Genomic DNA, 23,834 nt, shown 5'->3' on the forward strand with positions numbered 1-23,834 from the left:
TTTTCCTTCTCTTCAGAAGATGAGTAGTCTGTGATCAATAAACTGCTGAAATGCATTAGTAAGTGATTGGGGGCCAGAATAAAAAAAATGTGGCTTCTACTCTCAGGCTAATGGAGGAGTAATTACATTAAAGTTAAAACGTCATTGTATCTGAAGTGGCTCTGAGCCGATCTGGACCTCTGAGCCAATCAGAGAGGAGACACTGAAGCATAGTAATCAATAGACAATGTTGGGTTTTCTACCTGGATCGATTTAAACATACGGGAAGACACACACACACACACACACACTGGATGTTTGTCTTGTGAATGTGATAAATCAGCATGTTGTATGTTACTGTTAATGGATGAGCTCAGCTCTTTCCTGTGTTTGTAGACATTGCAAAAATTAAAGTTGTATAGATGCCTCTCCATCACATTTTTGTCTGTATGTAGCGATCAGAGTGTGTATTCATTTTGTATGTATTCATGAGTATGTATGAGTGTGTGTGTGCACAAAGAGAGTGAAAATGATGTTGTTTTGTTGTGATCCAAAGTAACAACAGGACGACTTTTCATGTCGTCCAGAGCAAGTGGAAATGTAATGAGAAAAAGCAGAGTTCAGCCCTAAAGCGTCCCAATTATAAAGTCAAACTCAAAACACGCACGCACGCACGCACGCACGCACGCACGCACGCACGCACGCACGCACACACACACACACACACACACACACACACACACACACACACACACACACACACACACACACACACACACACACACACACACACACACACACACGCACACACCATATCTTCCTTCCTTCCCACGACTTAGCCCTTCCTCTGTTTCTGCTCCACTTCCTCATCGTGCAGCCTCATTTGAAGTTCCTGTGTGTGTGCTTGGATTTAGAAATAGGGAGGACAGGGACGAAAACACAAACAAACACAAGGACTTGTGCAGAAGCCATGCAGCAGAAAGTCCAGGGGTCTTTTACACCTGAATAATGCATGAGTGTGTTTTAAAAATGAGGAGAAGAAAAATAATTTCTCATTATTTGGAGGAATGTAAGCGTCTGGAAACACAAATGGAACTTGCCTGAGCCAGTTCAAACATTTTAAAAGCTACTTTGAGATAAAGATGTGGGAATCACATTTATGTTGTTCACACAGTTAAATGATCATTCTACTCATTTGTACATTTTAAGAAAATAAAGCAAGAAAACAATGATCATTGCACTTTTATTGCAAATTGTCCACCTGCCCTCCAGACTGTGATTACACATGGTTTGTAAAAACCATGTGTTTGGTTCAGATATTTTAGCCATTATTAGTTTTTCTCTGTCCACGTGTATTTTCCACAATTTTAAACACCTCCCACTTTCTACTGTTGTATATGGGAGAGGGGATCCACTTATGTGCGAAAATGACAGGATTGTGTTATTTGGTTCTGTCAGAATAAATGGACATTACCTTACTAGACTCCACCGCATTGATAATATAGCATTAATAATATAGTGTTAATAATCTATCCTATATAGTCTTGGTGTCTAATCCTATAATTTACGTCTCAGTGTTGTCATTTGTTGCTCAGGTGACTAAAATGGTGCATTTCTGCTTTAATAACCTAAGACAATTAACCCAGATCAGGTGATTTCTTTCCTCTGCAGATTTACAAAGGTCATCTGTGATTGTATCTCTAACAGACTAGACTGTTGCAGTGTTCTCTATTCTGGTATCAGCAGGAGAAACTTACAAACATGCATATGTCTCCTGCCGGGCTGTTAAAACATATTAAAGGAATCCTTGCTGCTCTTAACCGGCTTCCTGTATGTTTTTGAATTGACTTAAAGATTTGAAGATTTTACTGAATGGTCAGACTCCTGCTTACATCAACAATGTGCTAACAGGATAAGCCTGATCGCTGCTTGAGATCCTCTGGCAGGACCCTGCTAATGGTTCCTAAATCCCCAAAGGTGACCTTTCCTGTCTCTGCTGTCCAGACCCTTCAGCTGTGGAACTGCCTGCTGGGAGATCTCAGGCTGCTCCTCCAAATCTCTTCTTAAAACGTCTATTTTATTTTATATGTATATATATAAGTTTTGGTTCTTGCATTTGGTGTAAAGAATTTTGTTTTTATTGTGAGGCGCTTTTTGCCAAAATTATTATCAACCTAATGTTATTTCTCCCTCTGCTAAATAGGATTAAGTTGAAGAAATTATCTAAGCAAACTAAAAAGTTAAAATTCTAGTTATTATCGTCACAACTTATGTCACAACCCTCCAAATTTCTGTATATCAAAAAAATGTATGTTATTACACAGTAACAGTAACGCTACTGTTACATTATCAGTTAATTACCAGTTCAGTTCTATGTCATTATTGGAATACATGCTTGACACATTTGAACATATAAGGATTTATGAAAAAATACTACAACTCAACTAGGGACGGTCTCCTCTCTCTTTGAGACATCGTGCAGCTGGCTGTCGTGTTTGGGGAAATGTGGGAGATGGGCCAAGGTCAACGGCTTCACTCCCTAGACACCACAGATACAGTATGAGACTGCGTAAGGAGGCAATACTGTCTCTTTGATTGTTTAGGAACTAGCAAACTCATAGACTAAAACTTAGTCACTAAATGATCTGGAGGGGTTTAAAGTATGACCACAGGAAATGGGACTTCAGAATATGAGAGGAATTCATGCACAGTTGTTGTATTAATGGATTCGGATTTTCTCCTTGGCTTCAATAAATATTTCAGCATGAGCCATCAAAGGGCTCCTGAGCACTTTCTTCACTGATGAGTTGATTTGTGTCAAATGACAAAATCATTTAATTACTTGTTGTGCAGTGTGGAACTAATGACATCTAACTCATGCATTAAAGAGTTGCAATAACACAGCTACATAACTGTGATGTCGTCTTTTGTTAAACTGACCAAATGGTGGACTCTCATTGAATATAGGGTACAGGTGTTCTGGAAGAGAAGAGAGCTCTGGAAAAGATTAGGAAACAAATCAGTTTTTCAGATTTTGCTATTTATGTGACTAAAAATAGAAATATTTGTGTTCTGTTCTTTAAACAATTGACTACCTTCCAACAGACACTGGAACTTAATGGCTGCCATATGCCAGGACTCAGGAGGGATCTCTTTATAAATATAGTGAGTGGAGTGCATGATGCCAATGAAGAGGAGGGAGGAGAGGCTCATTCAGCTGTACCAGAGGATATGTACCACAGTGATGCAGCTCATCAGCCTGATACATGTCACGGATTTAGATGTGTTTTACTCTGTTGACCTAATGTAACAATACAAAGCAAAGACGATGCACATTTTGTATTTTTCCCTCTGTAATCCCGTGCACGGTCTTTTCAGCTTAAACTCGCCATGTGACCGCCTCATCTGTAGTTACATAACCGCTGACAGCGCCAGGAGCCAGTGTGACACATCTGCCACAAGATGGCGGCCTCGGCCACATGCCTCGATACGTAGATAAATAAATAAAGAAAGCGACCATCTCGACGTGTAGGAACATGTAGGCTATCTGGCAATGAGGGGAAGGTGACAGGCAGAAAAAGAAGAAGCCCGGGATCGGAGCGTACACAAGCGGCCAGAGAGGCTGTCAGAGGCGGACAGATGCCGGAGAGAGGGGAGCGAGGAGCCCGCTGTAGGAGCCCGGAGGACGGGCACAGAGGGAGACGGTTCCCCGCTGCTGCGGAGCGTTGATGTCCAGAGGAGACACATCCAGCAGTGAGTACTTCTCTCTCCTCCCTGTTCTACTCAGAGACAGCAACTTAACATGGTGGAGGTTTGTTTTGATTTCTTATCGGAGGGAGTTTAATTGAATTTACCACGGGAAGACTCACAGATGGCAAACACAAGAAGTGATGGGATTATTAGAGAATATAAATAAACTGGGTGATCTACTTGAGACACGCTGCTGGTTATTAGGTCAACATCGTCTTTACACCACGATCACACGTTTATATCAGTAATATAGTTCTTCCATCCTGACGGTGAATTGATGTCGTCAGAAAAAAAAAGCATTAATTGAGAGCGAGGTGCCGTGGTGCACGAGAGCGTCGGCTGCACGCGCCGTCCATGCACATGTTGACTTGGCCCCACGCACTCTCGCGTGGGCGCGCACGCACCCTCGACCACCCACTGGTGCGAAAAAGAAATCCAGACAGAAAAAGAGGAAATGAATTGAAAGCAGCAAACAACAGTGTGATATAGAGAGAACAAGAGAATCATCAGTTTGTGTGTTTTCACGTGAGACACTGGCTGAAAATCTGACTGGCTGTGATCACGTGATGATGATGATGATGATGGCGGTGCGAACACAAACACAAGTGACAGCTGCTGACAAGCCCTCTGCAGTGAGCCAGGGGCGGATCCAGGGAGTGGGCCAGGAGGGCACTGGCCCCAGCTGAAATCGGATTTGCCCCTGAAGTGCCCCTGTCCTGTCAGTAGACTTTTTTTTCTTCTAAATAAAAGTGGACTTTCTCTGCCTGAACCCCCAAGTCCGTGAAAATCCAGGAGACGTTGATGTGTGAGCACACCAAGGGATCCCCTGGTTTCACTGCAAGCGAGTGGGGGGGGTTGATGACGCTCCTAACACGCTACAGAATAAAACAAAATTAGAAAAAATTGAAAAAAGTAAACAAATGTCTCCCAGGGAAAAAATTATATGCAATAAATGACATGCATACATTATGGATTATGTATTTGTCATCATATTATTTTACCAGGGTAAATGTGATACATTGCTGCTCATCATTTTACTTGGAATATGTCATCTTTTTCCATTGTAATTGTTCATTTCCAAACCATATGGCATGATTAAACAATAAGCAAAGATATTCACTGCAATGGATAACTACAAACTAAGTTTTAGAATTAGATATTATGTCCAAAGTTAACATCTATCTATCGCTGTTAAAGCTCACTAGTTGACAGGACCTTGTTTGTTGCTACCTCCACCATGGATGTTGTGTTTTCTCCTGTATTGTTATTGGTTTCTTTATTTATCAGCAGGATTACTCAAAAAAGTACACAGCCGATTAGCACCACACTGGGTGGAGGGATGGGACATGGGCCAGGAAAGAAAACATTATATTTTGGTGCAGATCCAGTTAAAGGGACAGAGCCAGGAATCTTTATTTAATCACGTGACTTAACATCATGAGATGGGACATTTTGGGATGATTTTGACATGTAATGATGTATAGATTTGACATAAAGATAATCAGACATAACTATAGTGTTAAGATCTATGAGTTTGTACAATTTAGTAGGAATAATCAGCCTTCCTTCTAATATAGAAGCTAGGCAGACACGTAGGTTTGTTTGGCTTTGGTGGAGGTATGTGCTCTGCTGAGTGCCACTCCAGTTTCACCCTTAAAAAACATGGGTGCAGTGATTTCCCACATGCAGTGGCTTGTTTGTTTGTTTCTGGTCTCTATGCTAAGCTAACCACCTGCTGGCTCCGGCTTCATATTTACTGTGTAATTGATCTTCCCCTATATCTCTCAGCAAGAAAGCAAAAAGGCATACTGTATATTCTAAAATGTCAGGCTATTACTTTAAGTCTCTGTAAAGTGATAGAGACTGATGGCTGCAGAAAAGCGTGGTCATTTAATTATTTTTATTGAGATTCAGTGAAAGATTATTCTTTAAATCTTGAATCATTCTCATTATAACTCTTGTTTTACATATATACAAAAAGTTTAATTAGATTAAAACAAAATACAAAACAGAATAAATTTATAGAGAGAAGTACCTTCATATATTGTGAATACATTTGAGTTTGCACAAAAGCCATCAAATTTAGCTTTGGAAAATGGGCAGCAATGAATAATATCGAATAGGCCACATATATGATTGCTATTTACCCTATTGATTGGAAAATAGGTAAAGTGCAGAATAAAACAGTAAAGTTTACAGTATGTGGTAATTTAGAGGAGAAACCTCACAGTGCAAAGGCAAACTGTCATAACATGATTTAGCACCGTCCACACAAATCTTCATTTTTAGCCCCTGCATCATTCTTCATTTCATGCTACACATCCTCATGAGTCAGCCTCTGTTCCCATGCAATGTTTGTACTTTGTGTCACATTCCATGTTGCAGAATTCAGAACATTCACATGACCACTAACAAGCTGTGCAAACACACAGCATCGCACAGCTCTCATGCCCTGGGACCACTGAGGCTGAAAATGTAGGTTTCATGAGGCAGAATTACAATATATATATATGTGGAGCGTGTCAGACACTTGTCTCACCTCTACCAACGCAGAGAGAGAGACGGTGTTTGCAATCTTGTGTGTAAAATTTGTGAACACATTTCTGAACTGGCTCCCATTAGTAAGGCTCAAATACATGCACACAGGTGTGAATCTCTGAAGCCATAATTCAATGGAAAAGAAATATGTAACTTGTGAAAGCAGAAGATAAAATACACACAGCCTTGGCAATACAATATTTCGTATTTTCTGATAATATTTACAGTGTCAGGACTGGTCAGAAGACCCTAGTGACTATCCTGTAAAAGAGCTGCCCCCCTGATAATGTCAGCCCTGCGACAACAGCTACAGTTAAATCCCCGTGAAATGGCCTCAGGCAGGTCACTAAATCCCCTCCCCTCCTTAAATCCCCTTAGTTTCACATGTTTACCATTTTACTTCATGAAGTATGTGGCAATATATGGTTTTATTAGGTGTCTTGAAGACAAAAGTCACCTTTTTGCATCATACAGTGCTTCACTCCTGGGTCAAATGATTCTGCAGCGGACACAGGTTTTGAATTGGCTCTGATCAGTGCGTTGAACATGCACCAAGGAAAAAAACTGAAAGGTAAACTCCTCTACTGGCAAAGGGAAAGGAGTGAATCACTTTAAAAAAACAAAACAGTTTTACCTGTGTTTGAAAAACCTGTGTATACACGCTAACACATTTTATCTCCACAGCCATTATGAGGTTGTGTAAGAAATCTTGGTATAAACATGGATGTGTCCCTCTGGGTAACTTGTAATAGCTCTGATGATCACTTAACTTTGCATCTAGTGCCATCAGTAAGAGCTATAATTAGCATTTAGCTCAGAGCACCATTGTGTCTTAACAGTCTCAAGGAGACCTCGACATTAAAACATTTTGTCCTGAGTATTTTGGATCTATTCGATGACATACTCCTTGCTAATTATTCTACTTAATTATTATTTTCAACCTAGAGTTATTCTTGATGGACCACTCTGCCATGCCTCAATGGACAGTCATGGTTCAGACACAAAGACGAGCCTTTCAGTCAATGACATAACTGTCATTTCTATACCAGCAATGCTGCTTCGCTTCGCTTCCCTCTCTGTGTCAGAGCATTTACATGCATGAGTCATATACGTTGTGTTCCCATTTTAAAATGTACCTACTCTTTTTGACAGCTTGCCTGGAACACGGAAGGAAATCTACACTGAAGAGAAAGTGAAAATAAACCCCAGCGAGGACTGCAGAAGGTCACGGAGAAAAGGGAACTGCAGCCTCCACAACCCAGCCCTCCAAGACTTCAGTGGACATCAAATCTCTCTGTTCTTGGCCACCCATTAGAGGCGGTGGAAGATTAAATCACATGCTCTTTGAAGAGTGATCACAACCAAACCTTCTAAGACCTCACTCTCAAGTATTCGAGAAGCCCTTGAAACCTTAACGGGAGCTTAGAGCGACACAAACTTTCCTGAGTTATTTGCTTGTCCAACTCAGGGGTAGTATTTTGTCAGAGGACGTTTTTTATGTTGTTTTACTGAAGGCCTTAATAGAGAGACCCAGCCACAGCCCACTGCAGGGTCTCAGAAACTGATCTGGAGGAGTTGATCTGGAGGAGAAGACTGTGGAGGTGACAGAGGTGATGGGCAACAAGAACAGCAGCTTGCCAAAAGGTTCACACACTGCGCTGGATCAAGAAGAGGAAGAGATGTTCATTGAGAGTACCACAGGTAAAATACTTATTTAAAAAAATACTCTATGTGCTTTTTATGTTTGTGCACTTTAAGGAATTTACCTTTTGCTTCACTGTTATCTGATGTGCATGGAAATTCCTATAAAAATAATCAGTATGACTCATTCACAGCTCATTTAATAAAATGTCTCGCAGATCTTTTATCTTTAAATGGCCGTAGACTAACTTTATTAATCTCTTGGCACAGTAGAGACTCAGTAGATTAATAACCAACCTGCAGAGAACTGACTGAAAGCTCATCATCCATCTGTGGACCACAGTCTCCCACGAACTGCTGTACTGAGCCAGAAAAAAAAAAAGAACGAGCTTAAGATGATCAGGATGATACTAAGCTGTAAGGAAGCCCAGGCCTCTTCAGATGCTTATGATGAACTATACAGTGGGAGCTGATAAGCTATGTTATGTAAGAGTAGCCCTATATTGCTACAGTTACGTTGCTGTTACGTCATTGCAGCTGCAACCAGAAAAACAGAAGAGTGAAACTGACAAGATCCCCAGAATAATGTGCTTTTGGATGTGAGAATAGAAATCCTCCATCAAAGACGTCCCTTTGAAGCTAAAAGCAGACATTTATTTATTTAGAAACAGCAGTAGGCTTCTTCATAGTGATGAACAGTAATGACCAATTTTGGCAGGATTAGCATTTCAGTAACGGCAACATGTAAACAAACCAAACTGGTCATGCACAGTTGGGTTATAGAATCACTCTATTCACACACACGCACACAAACAATATATTGCAGTTTTACAGGTAGTTATGTGAAAGTCAGTGAGTTACTGGTGTCTTGTCAACTAAAGTCAGACACTGGGCTATCCCATTTTATATAGTCTTAGTGCACGGCCACACATGTGAATGTAGCAGTGGTGAACCTTCGCCTCCTGATCACTTCCAATCTTTCAACTTTGGTGAACTTTGACCCACGACTTTTGCCTGCATCCGCCTGTGTGTGAGCGTGACGTTAATCTTAAACTAAGCCAACAGGCTGCTGGCTCTATAGCCATATATCAATCAACTGAAATCCTCTGTTAGATCTGTTATCTCAACAGGGAACACAGGACCAGTCCTTCACAGAGCAGATATGTTTGCTGCAGCAGAAATATTTTTCTATTTAATGTCAGATGGACGTCACTGTTTGAAACACAGGCTCTGTTAGGACGCAGGATGTGTGGAAAGTATGACATGATTGTTTTCCCCAGACTCAAAAAAGCAGGTTGAGGAGTAAACTGACAATTATAATGAAAGTACTATAGTGTACAGCATATACTTCTATATAGTATGTATTTCTATAACTCGTCATTGATTACGTCAGAAAAGCACAGGAAAGATACTGTGATCAGAGTTTACACATCAAGACAAACAATAACTGAAAGGTCTAATGCATATGTCATACTAGTGTGTTTGTGCTCTATGTTTCTAGGAAGTGTCTCCAGGGATGGAGCGCTGGGCCTCAGCCCCGAGCTGCTGGCCTCCCTGCAGTCCCTCGGAGAAAACAGCAACTACACCCTGCTTCCACACTCTCTGCACCAGGTGTGTGTCTGTATAGATCTACTTTAAATGTGTGAGAAAGTTGGAAGATATTTTTTCTCCTATATCCTGGGAGAATATACGTCTTTTAGTACAGACAGATAGCTGAGATACACATAATAAATCTGGTATTTCTCAGACATATATATATATATATATGATTAGATTAGATGTTTTCCATCACCATGCAAATGCAACATGAAATGAACATAGTTTACAGTTAAGAGTCTGAAAATCTTCATCATCTGCTGTAAACTTCCTTATTAAGAGGACATCGGCAGTTACTGAGGCAGAATATGACATTTATGCAACCGCTGTGCAGGTGCAGAGATTTGAACTGGCAGCCCTCTGCTCCTTTGTTCGTCTCCTGGCGACTCTCCTGCCTCGGATCACAATTACAGCATTCAAAACAGACACACTAATTAGAGGTGTGATAAATATAGTTAGGTTGTGTCTTGGTGTTTTGCTGGGAGGAATCACAGCAAAAGATCAGTGGTTTCTTGCAGCGTTTGCAATACTTTGTAGGCTATTATTTCGAGACAACACTTAGACAATGTAATTAATTTGTCTCAGCTCTTCTAGAGCCGTGAGAAGCTTGTAGTTTGGTTTGTGTTGCTGCCAACTGCAGTAATCAGGGAACAAAGACAAATCTGTTATGCCTCAGATACTAAGAAAGGAAAAGGAGAGGCAAAGCACAGCAATCAGCTTCTGGCTAGTTTGACAGAAGCAGTTATATATAAAAGTTCTTGTAGCTTGAAATCAAGTCACAAGAAATTTGTGTTGGGTCTGAGTGTTAGCACATACGACAGATCACTATGTTCACTATGTAGGACCCCTTTTTATCAGAAACATGGTCAGTGTCTTTCATACTCGATTCGACACGTAGGTCCATATTTGGTCATAGCTGCTAACGCCTGCTATTCCTGTGTACTGAGTATTTCATGACCCGAATCCATTTGTTTGAAATACGAGATATTTAAAAAAACAAGTCAGCTGCCACTTGAAACTACTCCATTCTGGGCGTAAATCCTGATCTAGGACACTTGTGCTCGAGAGTCTTGGGGTCATTGTGACTTCACAATATACGACTGACTGGCGACAGTAATACCAAACATTAGCAGGTTTTTAAGCTTCCCCTGATGCTTACTGCATATGATAGAACATTTTACATCTTGGAGTTGGGAACTGATAAAACAAGAAATCCAAATAAGGCATGTTCTTCTGTGAGGAAATTGTAATGGCCATTTTTCACATTTTAGAGCACAAATGTCTAATCAATCTTGCTGCAGCCCTAAAACTACCTGCTATCATAGAATTTACAGTCATATCCGAGGGAGAGAAACTACTTCATCTCTAGATTCACTAAATCATGTGGTCGACTGGAGGAGAGGAAAGAAAAAAGTTTGCTGATGGGAAAAAAAAATCCCACAGAGACACGTTAATCCGGACCATAAGTAAGAGCATGTGACTTCATGTCTCAGGTCGTCTGCCTCTTGGCATGACGCTGTCATGTGATCCTCATCTTTGAAGGAATTTGGTGAATTAAAAAAAAAAGACTAATTCGAGTTTGACATCATTTTTCAGAGCACAGCAGCAGAGTTTAAGATCAATGTGTACTTTGCTTTTTCATGGGTAGATGTCGATGTTTTACACTGAAACTGTCACATGATGATTTGTGTTAGTTATTGTAAGCCACAGCTGATGAATCCTGTATCCTGACTTTCAGTGTGAATTTACACACGGTATCTCATGTTTATCTTTTTGTTTCAGATTGCAGAGGCCTACTCACTCCAAGAGGACTGTATCCTTTCAAACGCACCGTGACCTCATTTCTCTGTTTATATAGGTATTGTAACATTTGCCAATCATTAGTATTTTCCAGCCAAGGCGTGGCTGAGCCAGAGTGGCACTTGTGAAGAGATAAAAACGCAATAGAGTGGTTTCTGTTTTATGGAGAAAGTGTTTCCATTTGTGGTGGCTGGACAGTGGTTTAGCTTCAATGCCAGTCCTGGTCTGCTGACGCCAGAAGGGTTTCAAGTTTATCCTAAAGAAGCAATTGAAATGTTACCACTGAATCAAATATTTATTGAAATATTAGCAATGTCATAGGGAATTTATCGTTATTTTCTATCTGTTTGTTTGTCGCTCAGTCGCTGGGTGTTCCTCATACTTTGGCTCAAAGCCCTGAGGGTTTTGCAGTTTAGTTTCCTCTGGTTTTGTTTGTGCCGTTGGCCTGGCAACAGCTGTCGGTGGACCTTGCTGCACAGAGGATGGTATGAGTTGATGTGTTTATGTGTAAGAGGCAAGAGGAGAGAAAAAGACAAACGCAGTGACGAACAATGAAGGATGTTTTCAGAGATATAATGAGCGGATGTCTAAGACTGGGAGGGAGAGTGTTAATGAGTAACTTGACAGTATTGCTGCATTTCCACAGCCGGAACTTTGGAGTGGGGCTTGTAGCACTGAACATACCTGATTGGTTTATTATTCTAGCATGTTCCAGCATTATCTGCAATAGCTTGTAAAATCTGTTCAAGTCCGGCATTTCAGGTGTGTTTAATGTACTTTGCCACCGGTGCTCGTCTCTTTTCTGAAGTATTTTAAGATTTTAATCTCCTCCATATACTGTTCTTGCATTGACGCTTGATATTTTTTTAGCATTATTGCTATATTATACATCCACCCGCGTTCTAAGCAGGTCACACTCCCAGTTTTTGCCATCAACTGGCTGCTGTTGGATCCATGCCCCGGTCCTACAAAAACACCTACCTTAATAGAATAAACATAACCAGTAATAGACTGAGAAATGCATGATTTTTACAAATTACACACTAGGCTATGAATTTGATTGGCTTTGGCGGCGTAAAACCTCTGTAAAATCGATATCAATTAAACTGTAGATAATCAGGGACATTCGGATTGAAAGTCTCAGTTGATGTCTTTAACTCATGATGCTACCAGACCAGTGGGCCATTCAGTTCCTACAGCTTGAGAAGCTCTACCATGAACGTCTGCTCTCCAACCTTGCTGCCCTGCAGGAAAACTGGGGTATTGCATGCATCTCTTTCTCCCCTTTGAAAAAGATTACCTGTAATCATAACCTACATGCAATTCTGTGCTATCCAGACACAAGGAGTGTGTGTGTTTATTTTGTGTGCACCTGCACTCTCCCCATGTGTTCTCAGAGAGCCGATGGAGAGAGAGGAACCCAGAGAGCAGTTTACCTGCTGTGACAGACGCCATCAGTGTGAAACACATCGAGACCCTGAGCCAGATCTGCAGGACACATCCCAGGTAAAGCACAACAATGTCTGATGATCCTGTTCCTCAGAGCTGAAGCAGAGATACATGGGGAAGGATTCTGGGTTCTTTAAGAGCCGTTTTATCTACGATCTGCCACAACAGTTCCTCCACAGGGTGTGGTCAGAGACTTTCTGCACTTTCCAGAATTTCTCTGTTATTAAACATGTCCACATGCCTCAGCTCTGTGAGCTCAAACAGCTTTAAGTACTTCAAATTCCTCTTATGCCATTCACATTCTATTTTATCTAGACTACCATCTGACAGAAACCTTTTAGCTCCCATTTCCTTAACTGTAATCGACTGTAATCTTTATTTTCCTTGTAGACATAAAGAGGAGTCATAGACTGAACCAGCACATAGATAATGCATGAAGATGTACAGTGGGAATTGTTGGGAAATTCAATATCACTGACGGGACATAAAAGATTTCTGCAGGATAGTCATTTCCACCAGACAGAGACAAATACCACAGGTCTGGACGCCAGACACTGCACCTGTGCTGTGACTCAGTATGCTATTGTAGCCCACAGTCATTCTTGTACAGGTGGATTTGATTTAGCTGGAGAAGAAATGAAAAGCCTGAAGAAGACTTGAGCTTTTTAATATGTTAAGTTACAGACCAGTGACCTTGTCTGACCTTCCTCCTGCTGTCTGTGTGCTCTTCCTCTGTCTCTGTTTGGCATCACTCAGACCATCCAGCAGTGTGGAGCAGGTAAGACACAGAAACCTCCTCTTTCCACATTGCTCATAGATCAATCTCAGACTTTTTTAAAATGATGAACCAATGTCATCTATGTTTGATTCTACAGAACAGTCTAAATACATTGCTGAGAGAAATACAGATCAAGAACCAGACACTACAGTCCTGTCATGATAGAGGTATGTATTACATATACATAAACACACACAAACACACACACAACAAGGCTAAGACCTGAGCCATGCTAGCAGCTCTGTGAGGTTGTACAAAGACACAGCTGTGGTTTGAGCTAAATACTAATTGCATGCCAAGATGACCACAATGCTAATGATAACTTCCTAAGTACAATGTTTACTATTAATTTTGCATATTAGCATGCTAATGTTTACTAATTGGCTCATTAGTTTTGCAGCTATTAAGTATTAATAACATTTTAGATCATGTTTTAAACAATTTCTAAGGGTATTTTCACGCCTAACTTGTTTGGTCCAGACTCTTAGTGTGAAAGGTGCTCTCTCAAACCAGCGAATCCAAATTTTTGGGATCCACATTTAAACGGAAAGACAACTATCCGCTGAATTGATAACATGACGACGTCTAGAAACCAATAAATGGCTAGTGCAGGTAGATTCAGCCCACGTAGGTGTTGACGACAGGACATATATATGTCATACAAATTCTTTACAGCGGCCCCTAAATTGCAATATAAAAACAGAACTAATTGGACGACACATAAACAATATAACAAAGACGTGAGACTTGGTTTGGACTTTTATGTGTGAAAATGCACAGAATGTTGTTAATATAATGATCTAAATCACACTATTCAGTTTGTAAGTTAAATCCATTATTTAGGCAGGGGGAAAGTAGAAAGTAGAAACTGTCATATAACAGATTGAGCTTTGTCTCATTTTACTGCCCGTCCCAAGTGCAATGACCTGCAAATCTACTGACATGTGAAGCTACACATGAGCTCTGTGTCAATACATAGAAAGTTCACACACAGGTCAGGCTTGAGTGATAATCCATAATCAATAGCCAATGTCCTATTTCACTGCACCATTCTAGTCAACAATCCTGAAACATCACAAGAGGATGGAGAACACGAGCAGAACGTGAACTCGGGATCAGTGCCATCTTCACCGGAAACGGGCCGTGAGGAGGGAGGAGGGGAGGAGGATGGAGAGGAAGAGAAGGAGATATATGAGGAAGGACAGGATGTAGAGGAGGAGGAGGAGAATCCATGTGCAGAGACACCGGAGGAGGAGGAGGAGGTAAAGGTGGAGTGGCCAACAGGAGTCTCCCAGGCTTCGGACAAGGACCTGGCCAAACTGTCCCACACAGAAGGGGTAGGAGTCCAGTCTTTTCTGCTTTTCTGCCATTATATTTAAATCTTAATGGACTGTTAGTGGACTGCAGAAACATTTTTACATCAAGTGCCAATGCAGTGTGAGCAAGATGGATATCAGATGAATGTGAGGGGTATAAATGTCTTTTCCTGCTCTGTACCCTCGCTCTCATCTTTTCTTCCTGCCACCTTTCCCTTCTCCTCTCCGTCCATCATCCCATACATGCATCTGACCTTCCTTCCTTCCTGACTTTGTTCCCTCCCCTTGCTGATCTCTTCTGTTTTCACTTTCTAGTATACTGCCCGCCTGGACTAAGTAAGACTGTATCTGTTTAAGTTCCACATTCTGACCCACAGCTCTTTGTCTTTGCCGGGACACTCCCACAGAAGAGCTCTGCAGTCACTTGGTGACATCATCACCAAATTCTTTTCTTTCAAAAACCCCCACCCATGTTCACTGGTGTGGCTTCACACTCGGGATGTCTGCTGTGCCAAAAAACCCCACTACATCACTGAGACAGCGCCTGAGCAGGAGGGGCCTGGTTCTTCCTAGATTTGGGGATGAAATCAGACCTACTCCAAATAAACAGTACCAGCTGAAGTCCTCACAATGATGAGTTCAGGTTTTATGGCTGTTATGTAATCCAGCAGAGGTTTGACTGGGTGGGTCTCCATCCTTTGTAAAGTACGTGTCACATTTCATGAGGGTTTGGGCAGTTATTACTGGCTCTATTTCCCCTTCTCTCTTTCTTAGGCTTATTACAGGTTAAAAAACTAAGTGAAATACAATCACAAATCCCATTTTAAATATTACATATAAATTATAATTATAAATTCATGAAAAACCTTTGTTGAACATATACTTGTATTTTTTTTGTTATTTCCTTGCAGTGATATTGATGCATAGACATAATCTGTGGCCAGGACGTCTGTTCACAAACAAGCCTTTTAGTCTGATGGCTCACTGCTCGTTCACTACTCAGTCGAATGACACAGTGACCTGCCGGACAAAGCTGAGGCAGAGGCAGCAGCATTAGTTTATGGGCTGTATAATAGATCACTCTGTTGACAGTGTGATATGTGAAAAGGCCACAGTGTGTCCTTTCACTTGCCCTGGAATGAGCTCTGAGAGCACAATTAATCATCACATATGTGAAAGACTTGTTCTACTGTTGCAGACGCGTCATGTTTATGATGCTTTGTGGCTTTGAGTGTTTCTCTTAGTTCAGTTTTCTGTTTGCTGCTGTTCATTTCTGTCAATATCAGCTGGCTGGTGAACTTCAGTCACATGGGATGGATCCAGAGGCGAACTGGGACCTATAGAGCCTAACAGTAAACAAGGCCACTGCAGTTACCCAACTCATAACCTCAGCTAATGTCCATGCTTGAATACCACCTGCACTTACTCATAACACCTTTTGTGAATTTTTTTATTTATTAATTAATTTCACCATAAATCTATAATAATTAGTATTTTCAAGCCCTCTGTAAATGTGACATCATATCAGATGGATTCAGTGACTCTGTTCAGTTACAATATTGGTCTGCCAGTCTGTGCATCACTTTGGTCCACACATTAGTGAACTATCCCAACTCTCATTGGTTGGATTGCTGTGACATTTGGGACACAAATTTATGTTCCCCTCAGGATGAACTCTCGCGATCCCCTAAGAAGCTGCTCCCTGCTCACGCTCACAAATATGACTTTGTCCTGACAGAGTTCTCAAACGTGCACATATACATTCAACATTGTGTTCATCTAGCTACATCATTAGGTACATTTTTACTTCAATACTTGCCAAAGAATAGTCATTGCAATAATACTCTACTTTGTGTTGAGTACTAATTAATAAGTGCATGTTAACAGACTAAGTTAAGATATGTTAGCATTTAGCTCAAAACACTGCTTTGCGTGAGTATAATGAGCAGCAAGGCCATAGATTCAGTGACATTTTGATGTGATTATTCTGATATGATTATCAACCCTGTTTTAATATCACTGAATCTTACATTTCTATGAGTTGTGAAATTTCACCAAGAACAGCACCATGTCTACTACTTTTATCAGTGATGTGATAAATATTTGGGTGAAATATTCCTCAATAAAGCACAGATTTCATCTTAATTTCTATGACTAGACCTGCCTGTTTGGAATGGGCTGTTTACTTGGCCTGTGTAAATGCTGGTTGCACTTTTCTTTCTGAAACTGTAAAAGTGACCTGCAGTAATGGAGCCACAGCAAGACCGGCTGTTCCACCAGCCAATTCAGTGCAGCTCGTATCAGTACGGAGAAACTCAAACTGGAGAATCAGTTGTTGTTGTAGTGAACGCGCTGTTGTCTCAATTGACAACGTCATATATGTTGATAAATCCCCTACGTCGCTGGCTGACTGTTTATTCAAAGTTTATAAATATTGAGCATATCGCCTGTCCAAATCACAAGAAAGTGGTAAACTTGGCAAGAAAGTGCATTGCTTTCTTGCCAAGTGTGAAGCTGATAAGATCAACGGTTCTTGAGCCACAGATAGACAGGAATTTCTGGCATTATTAGATGGTTGACTCAAAAGGCACTTAATAGAGTGCATATCTCTCCCAAGGCTGAACAATTCGATTGTCTAGTTTTTATAGAGGAAATATAAAAAATAAAAAAAGGAAGTGGTCTAATAACCTAAATGATTTATTTCTCATTCCACCAGGTTTGGTAGAAATAAGATAAGTAGTTCCTGCTGACAAATAAACTAAAAACAGAGCGCATACCTCCGCCAAGGCCCAACAGTCCCCTTAATTCAATCAAGCTGCCCCAAACTACACACACTGATGTCTAATAATAAATAAAGCCTGAAATCACATCACACCAATGTTGTTGTACCATGTATAATCTGGATCTGTGATGTTTTGTGGACCCACAGTTTCAGTGTATATTCAAAATGTCAAAATGTCTTCACCATGAAATGTGCCTGGGATGCTGACAGAGTCGTCTTTGTGCTCCTACCCAACCACTTATCTGTGGAGGAGCGCCAGAGTTTACGTCTCAGCTGGGAGAAAGCTGCTCCCCGCTTACGCTCACAAATATGACTTTGTCCAGACAGAGTTCTCAAACCGTGAACATTTACATTTAACATCACAGTTTTCAGGGAGTTGTACAGAGCTGTGCCTCAGAGTGGGCCCTCAGCAGTAAAACATGATACACTGATGTGCCTCTGTACAGATGGTATAACCCACTGACCTCACTGAATAATTGACCTATAAATTATGGCAGCAGATGATGCTGACAGCTTGGGAGATGAGTCCGTTTGACTAGTCAGCAGATGTGTGTTATTGTTCCTGGTTCAGAGATTGAGATCATGTCGGGGTTTTATTAGAGGGGAGGTGTTTCAAGCTCTACAAGGAATCCCTGCTCCCCTGACCTCGACCTCTTGTTGACAAACAGAAGCTCTTGACGATAAAGAACAATGCAAGGAATTCCTCCCTGTATCTTGGATTAGTTTAAATAATGAGTTTATGCAACTATATTTTACAGCTGAAACACTTAACCACAGTCAGACTGTGTGTTTATGCTGCTGTATTGTTACACCTGTGCTTCTGCAGATTCTGTGTTTACTCGACTCAGCCAAGTTTCAATGGCTCAGCTCCAGTTCATCTAAAATGCTGCTGCTCTTCTGTTGACTGATACCAAACATACACTGGACATTGTCCCCTTAGTCTGCTGATAGAGCATGTGCACTGTGCACCACTGACTGTGTTTGATGGTGTACTTCTAACATTATCATGTGTGCTGTTAGGTTCTTATTTAATTAATATTCTGGAAAACAGGAAACACAAGGACAAAGAGGAGGTGATAATGTATGCGACCATGGTTCTTGACTGGTATTGAATTGGGAATGTTATGTGGTGGGTAACCACACCGCAAATCATTTTTACAACTCCAGTTACAAAAGATTTATTAGTCCTATATAACTAGTTTTATAAATTTTTGACCAACTTTAATTGATGACACTTTCCTTTTTGATACCAATTATTTGAGTTACACTAACGTGGTGTCTGGAGCATGACCTTTGATTATGTCAACTCTTACAAAAGGAAAAATGGTTACCATGGTAACAACAATTGCAGTTTATATTGTTGAAACGAATAAATGACGTACCTTACATACCTACATAATTATTGGCAGTTTTGGATCAAATAAACGAGATGAGTCATACACCACTGCCAGCTCGATTTTTGGGGCCCCCTGGTGGTTGTGGGGCCCTAAGCAGCCACCTGGTAGGCTTATAGGGAGGAGGGTTGACTCTGCTGTAGAATACAAATGACAAGACTCAAGGTGATCAGATGAGCACTTTGAGTAAATACAGGAATACAGACAGAGATTTTCTTAAAGTTCAACATTAATACCTTGCATGCTGGTTGACTACTTATTTAACAAAGTATAATGCTGGAGACACACTGTATTATTGTAAAACAAATCCCATGAAAAGATCAAAACATACAGTTTTGTTAGTCCACCTCAATATCTGTGATCTTCTCTACTGTGCCACAGATAAGCTCAGACCCGTTGATTGCAAAGAAAAATACAACAAACATATAGTTTCACTTTTAAAAGGGTTCAGTAGTTTTTAGATGGTAATTGTAGTTTCTGATGTTACTGAGGGAGTAAGATTTGCACTTAGTGATCTTGAATTGTTTAATTGTGTAACCTAATGTCTAAAGGGTGAGGTTGCATATTCTATCTCCTCTATGACCCAATAAACATTCACTGTATGGAAAATCAAACAGTAAAGCAATATAAGGTGGCAGGTGAATTAGACAAATGTGTGTTGTAGGGAATCATTGATGGAACGATATTCAACAACATTAGAAGTTATTCAGTATAATGAGCTGTTATAACATTAATAAACATGACTTGAATTCATAAATGCATGCAACTAAAGGACAAGTAAAATAAAACATAACATTACTGGTATTTATATAGTTAATGTGTAGATGGATTTTAGATGAATATCTCAATTTATCTCTCATTAAATCTGAATGGTGTAGGAATTTTATCAAATTGCCTGAAATCAATTAGAAAACAATATTAAACAAATCACAGAACGTTTGAACATTATTCTGTCTTTGTTTCAGACAATAAAATCAGCTGGTTTTCAGTTCAGAGTGGACTGTTGGTTTTATGGCTTCTGTCCAGACCCTCTTCCTCTGAGATGGAGGCAGAGGAACTAAGGCTAAGGAGTTCCCCGCTGACCCCCTCCGGCCAGTTCCGCCTGAATAATCCCCAGTGCCAGTCGTATATATCTGCTTTGTCAGGTTAAAAGCCGTTTGTTTGGATGAACAGCAACTCTTTTTGGTTTCCTGTCTGAAATGAAGGTTTTATGGAGCAGGGATTACCTGACCTGCAGGAGTCGATCTGGTTTCCCACATTTTGGCTCAGTGAGGCCTGGGATGTCCGCTACATAAGATTGTTTTTATTCGTTTTTGGACAATGATGGAGTTTAGAGGATTAGAGAAATATATACACACACACACACACACAAGTATCGACAATATTCTTTAGTCAGCTAACTTCACTCTGTTTTTGGGGCTTTTCATGCAACCGTTGACAATAGAAGAAATTTAGATTATCACCACACAAAGCTGTGAAGTTGTACTTACAAAAGATGATGTGATAACTTCCAGCCCAGTCCTCTCATCAGATGCTGATTAAGTGAACATAGTTGCCGTCGTCCTTTAAACAAGAGGAAAACATGTTTTTTTGTTTCGTGTGGTTTCTGCAGAGTTCCTCTCCTGACGGTCTGGTCTCCATTCTGAAGAGGAGGAGGGCGTCTCTGGATGGACTCCCCCCCCCCAGCGACATTGCTACTAAACAGAACTCCAAACGCAAAGTTCGCTTCAGTGAACCAGAGGACGGCACCGAGCAAGGTACACTTCAAGTTACCTGTAGTCTAAATGCATTCATGGCCTGAAACATCAGTGCAGAACCACACCAGCTCACTGTGCTACATCTGTACTGTCAACTGTTTTGACTTCATAAAGATGTATTAACTTTGAGTTATATTCCTTACTTCTTAGATGAGGTGGGTGGAGACTCCTGCCTGATCCTCCTGCTGCTGTGCCTGGTTACCGTGGTGATCAGTGTAGGTGGGACCGCTCTCTACTGCACCCTGGTGGACACCTACTCGAACATTTGCACCGACTTCACTCAGAACGTCAACTTCTACGTCCTGAACGTACGGAGGTTCTTCGAGGGGCTCGGTCACTGGCTGCCCCTCCGGACTTAACACAGACGATCGCAGACGTTGGTGCTGTAGCACAGTGTGAGACACAGAGCGTTAGCATTGCACAGACATGGGACCCACAGGCGTTAATGTGATGCTGCCATCCAGAGAGTTTGATTCCTTCTCCAGTCACTGGACTTGTGTCTGAGCAAAAGAGACTTGTACATTTGACCAAACAGACTGAGATGTACAGTAGGTGTCAGTCCTCAGGTGCCCAAAGCAACACCAAACAGTAGAAACTATCCAGATCTCTTCACCTCAGAAGAAAAATGTGATGATGAGTGCATGTTGTAAGACGAGGGTTGAAAGAACAACTCGTTTACTCCGGTCTGTGTGGATTCTTCATCGTCAAGCTGAACCTCACAAGAGGGCTCACAACTCTCAGCCATATTTATATTTTAACTCAAGTATGTTATCTGTGTAGTAGTGTTTCCCTCACACCTCTTCTTCTGGTGGTTTTATTTGTACAGAGAGAAGCTGTCTTTAGCGTCATTAGGATCATTAGTGTGTGTAGTTTCTTTGAACCATTTACAGACCATGCGATTTTCATTTTCATTTCATTCTACCATTATTGTCTGCTGTTTTGACTCATCTGTGCTAAATGTGAACATCAGACACATTACACACCACGGCAAAGAGTCATATCATTTTTTTAAAACACCCAGATTCTAAATACATATGAGCCTTCATGATCCTTTCACTGAAAAGGTGTTTACCTCAATACAAGTGGTTACTCTGAACATTCCTCTGATCATCTGACAAAGACCAGTTCAATCATTGGAGTATGATAAGAAAAGATAAAGGTATAGTCAGGTCAGTGTCTTATCAGAAAAGCACAGCATTAAGCGTACTAACTTATAACACAGTACATCATGATTGGCAGTATGCGAAACAGTAATTCAACAGCCGCTCCATAAATTCACTCACCCTGTGTTTATAGTTTTGGTGCTCCATGTTTTCATCTTCATCATCTAGAGTGCATTTCTAATTCCGCTCGACATCTGGACGTACTGGATCCCTTCCAGTCGTCTCTTGCTGCGTGCAGACAGTGACATCACGATATTATTTTCATTGTGTGCACAAAGGACAATAAATCTCAGAGAGCACATACCTCCGCCAAGGCTGATTGGCTTCTTCATCGCCATATTGCATCATCATCATCATCTGAGATCAGATACATCTGGATCATCGTTTAGATCTGAACAAAATATCACCTGATCATAGATATCAGCACTCTATATATGCTTGATTTTTTAATACAAATGTCCCAAAAACTCCCATCTCTCATTTTTTAAGAATATTTAAAATAACTCCTGGATCCACATGGATGGAATACACTCTAAAATGTTATGGGGTCTTCTTTGGTACCTATCCCACCCCTCCAGCAAGTTTCAAGAAAATCAGTTCTGTTGTTTTTGCGTAATCGTGCTCATAGACAGACAAACAGCAATTAAATCATGACCTCCTTGGCGGAGGTAACAAAAGCTCAGTGTATATCTTGAGTATTAACATTTATTCAAAACTTTATCTAAATGTCCCAATAGGTAAAAGGCACAAGGCTTTGATTTACATAAGTTATACCATTTGAATCACTTTGTCCAACAGTTGTATTTTCTGGTTTGCTCAAGTTACACAAATGAAAATCATTCACTATTTGAGTGGATGCAAAATGAAAATTTCAGCATGTTCTCTAAAATAATTGCCTTGTAATGATTTTTTGAAACGATTTCTACTCTCCTTCAGAACTCCAGATGTTTGCAAAGTAGTGAATATTACCTCTGTATTGTCACTGTGGATATTGTTTACCAGCAAGTGTTGCATTATGCAATGCATCTTTATATGTTTTAATATCTATGTTCAGTTGTGTCCACAAGGGAATATTAAAAAAATATATTAATATTTTCCATTGTGTTTTGGGTTTTAAGGCTTCTCATTTAATAACTAGAAAGGCTCCAAGTAGAGTGCACACCTCCACCAAGGCCAAACAACGTTCCCCTTAAATTCAATCAAGCTGCATTCAATTTACCATGAATTATTCTCTGAGAAATCAACAGAGATGTTGAAGAACTTCCTATCTCGCAATGTTAAAAGAAAAAGAGAAATCCTGGATGTAACCCTAACCCAAAATGTAATGGGTTCTTTCTTGGGTTACGTCCCACTCCAATTTCAAGGCAATCAATCAAGTGCAGTCATTTTTGCATTATCCTGCAAACAAGCAAATAAACAAACAAACTAAGAAGAAAAACAACCTCATTGGCGACGATAATCATGGAGATTTCCTTTTGGTAAATATTAAACTTTTGTTCTTTTGGACTTTGACACAGATTCCAAACGTGTAATACCAACATTGCGCCACAGGTGGCCGCTGTACACCTCAGAATGAACGGCCATTTTCTCTGCAGCCACACTGAGCACATGGTTTAGTTATTAAAAGACTCTTAAAAGATAAGACACATATTTTACATTCAATATACTTCATCTGATAATACTCCATTCAACATTTTGTGACCGTTTTTAGCATTTGATCGCCCCGAGGTTGCAATGTTCAGTAAATAGTGGCATAACAAACAGGTGGAATAAATATAAATTTAATTGTGTGTGTGGTGTAATATTAATAAAATAAAGCTGCTCTTACCACAACAGTTGTAATTGTAGCACCAGCAGGTGGAAACAGACGTAGAGCAGATCAGCCAATCAG

At 40.5% G+C, this 23,834-nt stretch overlaps 1 protein-coding gene across 1 annotated transcript; it reads left to right on the top strand.

Moving 5' to 3' along the window:
* The first annotated feature begins 3,426 nt into the window (after nucleotides 1-3,426).
* On the top strand, nucleotides 3,427-23,025 carry cnstb (consortin, connexin sorting protein b). Its single transcript, XM_034579896.1, has 11 exons — nucleotides 3,427-3,732; nucleotides 7,420-7,968; nucleotides 9,410-9,519; nucleotides 11,287-11,317; nucleotides 12,478-12,564; nucleotides 12,702-12,810; nucleotides 13,510-13,531; nucleotides 13,629-13,698; nucleotides 14,588-14,868; nucleotides 20,636-20,780; nucleotides 20,931-23,025. Exons 2-11 carry the CDS (start codon nucleotides 7,881-7,883, stop codon nucleotides 21,137-21,139), a joined length of 1,152 nt encoding a protein of 383 aa, XP_034435787.1. The 5' UTR covers nucleotides 3,427-3,732; nucleotides 7,420-7,880; the 3' UTR covers nucleotides 21,140-23,025.
* The last annotated feature ends 809 nt before the right edge of the window (nucleotides 23,026-23,834 follow it).

Source organism: Hippoglossus hippoglossus, chromosome 24 (genome assembly GCF_009819705.1).
Source record: "Hippoglossus hippoglossus isolate fHipHip1 chromosome 24, fHipHip1.pri, whole genome shotgun sequence".
Classification (NCBI taxonomy): domain Eukaryota; kingdom Metazoa; phylum Chordata; class Actinopteri; order Pleuronectiformes; family Pleuronectidae; genus Hippoglossus; species Hippoglossus hippoglossus.

What these genes read in the sequence shown, in the direction of transcription:
- cnstb (XM_034579896.1), top strand. Translation starts at nt 7,881, where the DNA reads ATGGGCAACAAGAACAGCAGCTTGCCAAAAGGTTCACACACTGCGCTG. An exon ending in GTTCATTGAGAGTACCACAG is followed by an intron (nt 7,969 to 9,409) that starts GTAAAATACTTA and finishes CTATGTTTCTAG; the next exon opens with GAAGTGTCTCCAGGGATGGA. An exon ending in ACAGTCCTGTCATGATAGAG is followed by an intron (nt 13,699 to 14,587) that starts GTATGTATTACA and finishes GCACCATTCTAG; the next exon opens with TCAACAATCCTGAAACATCA.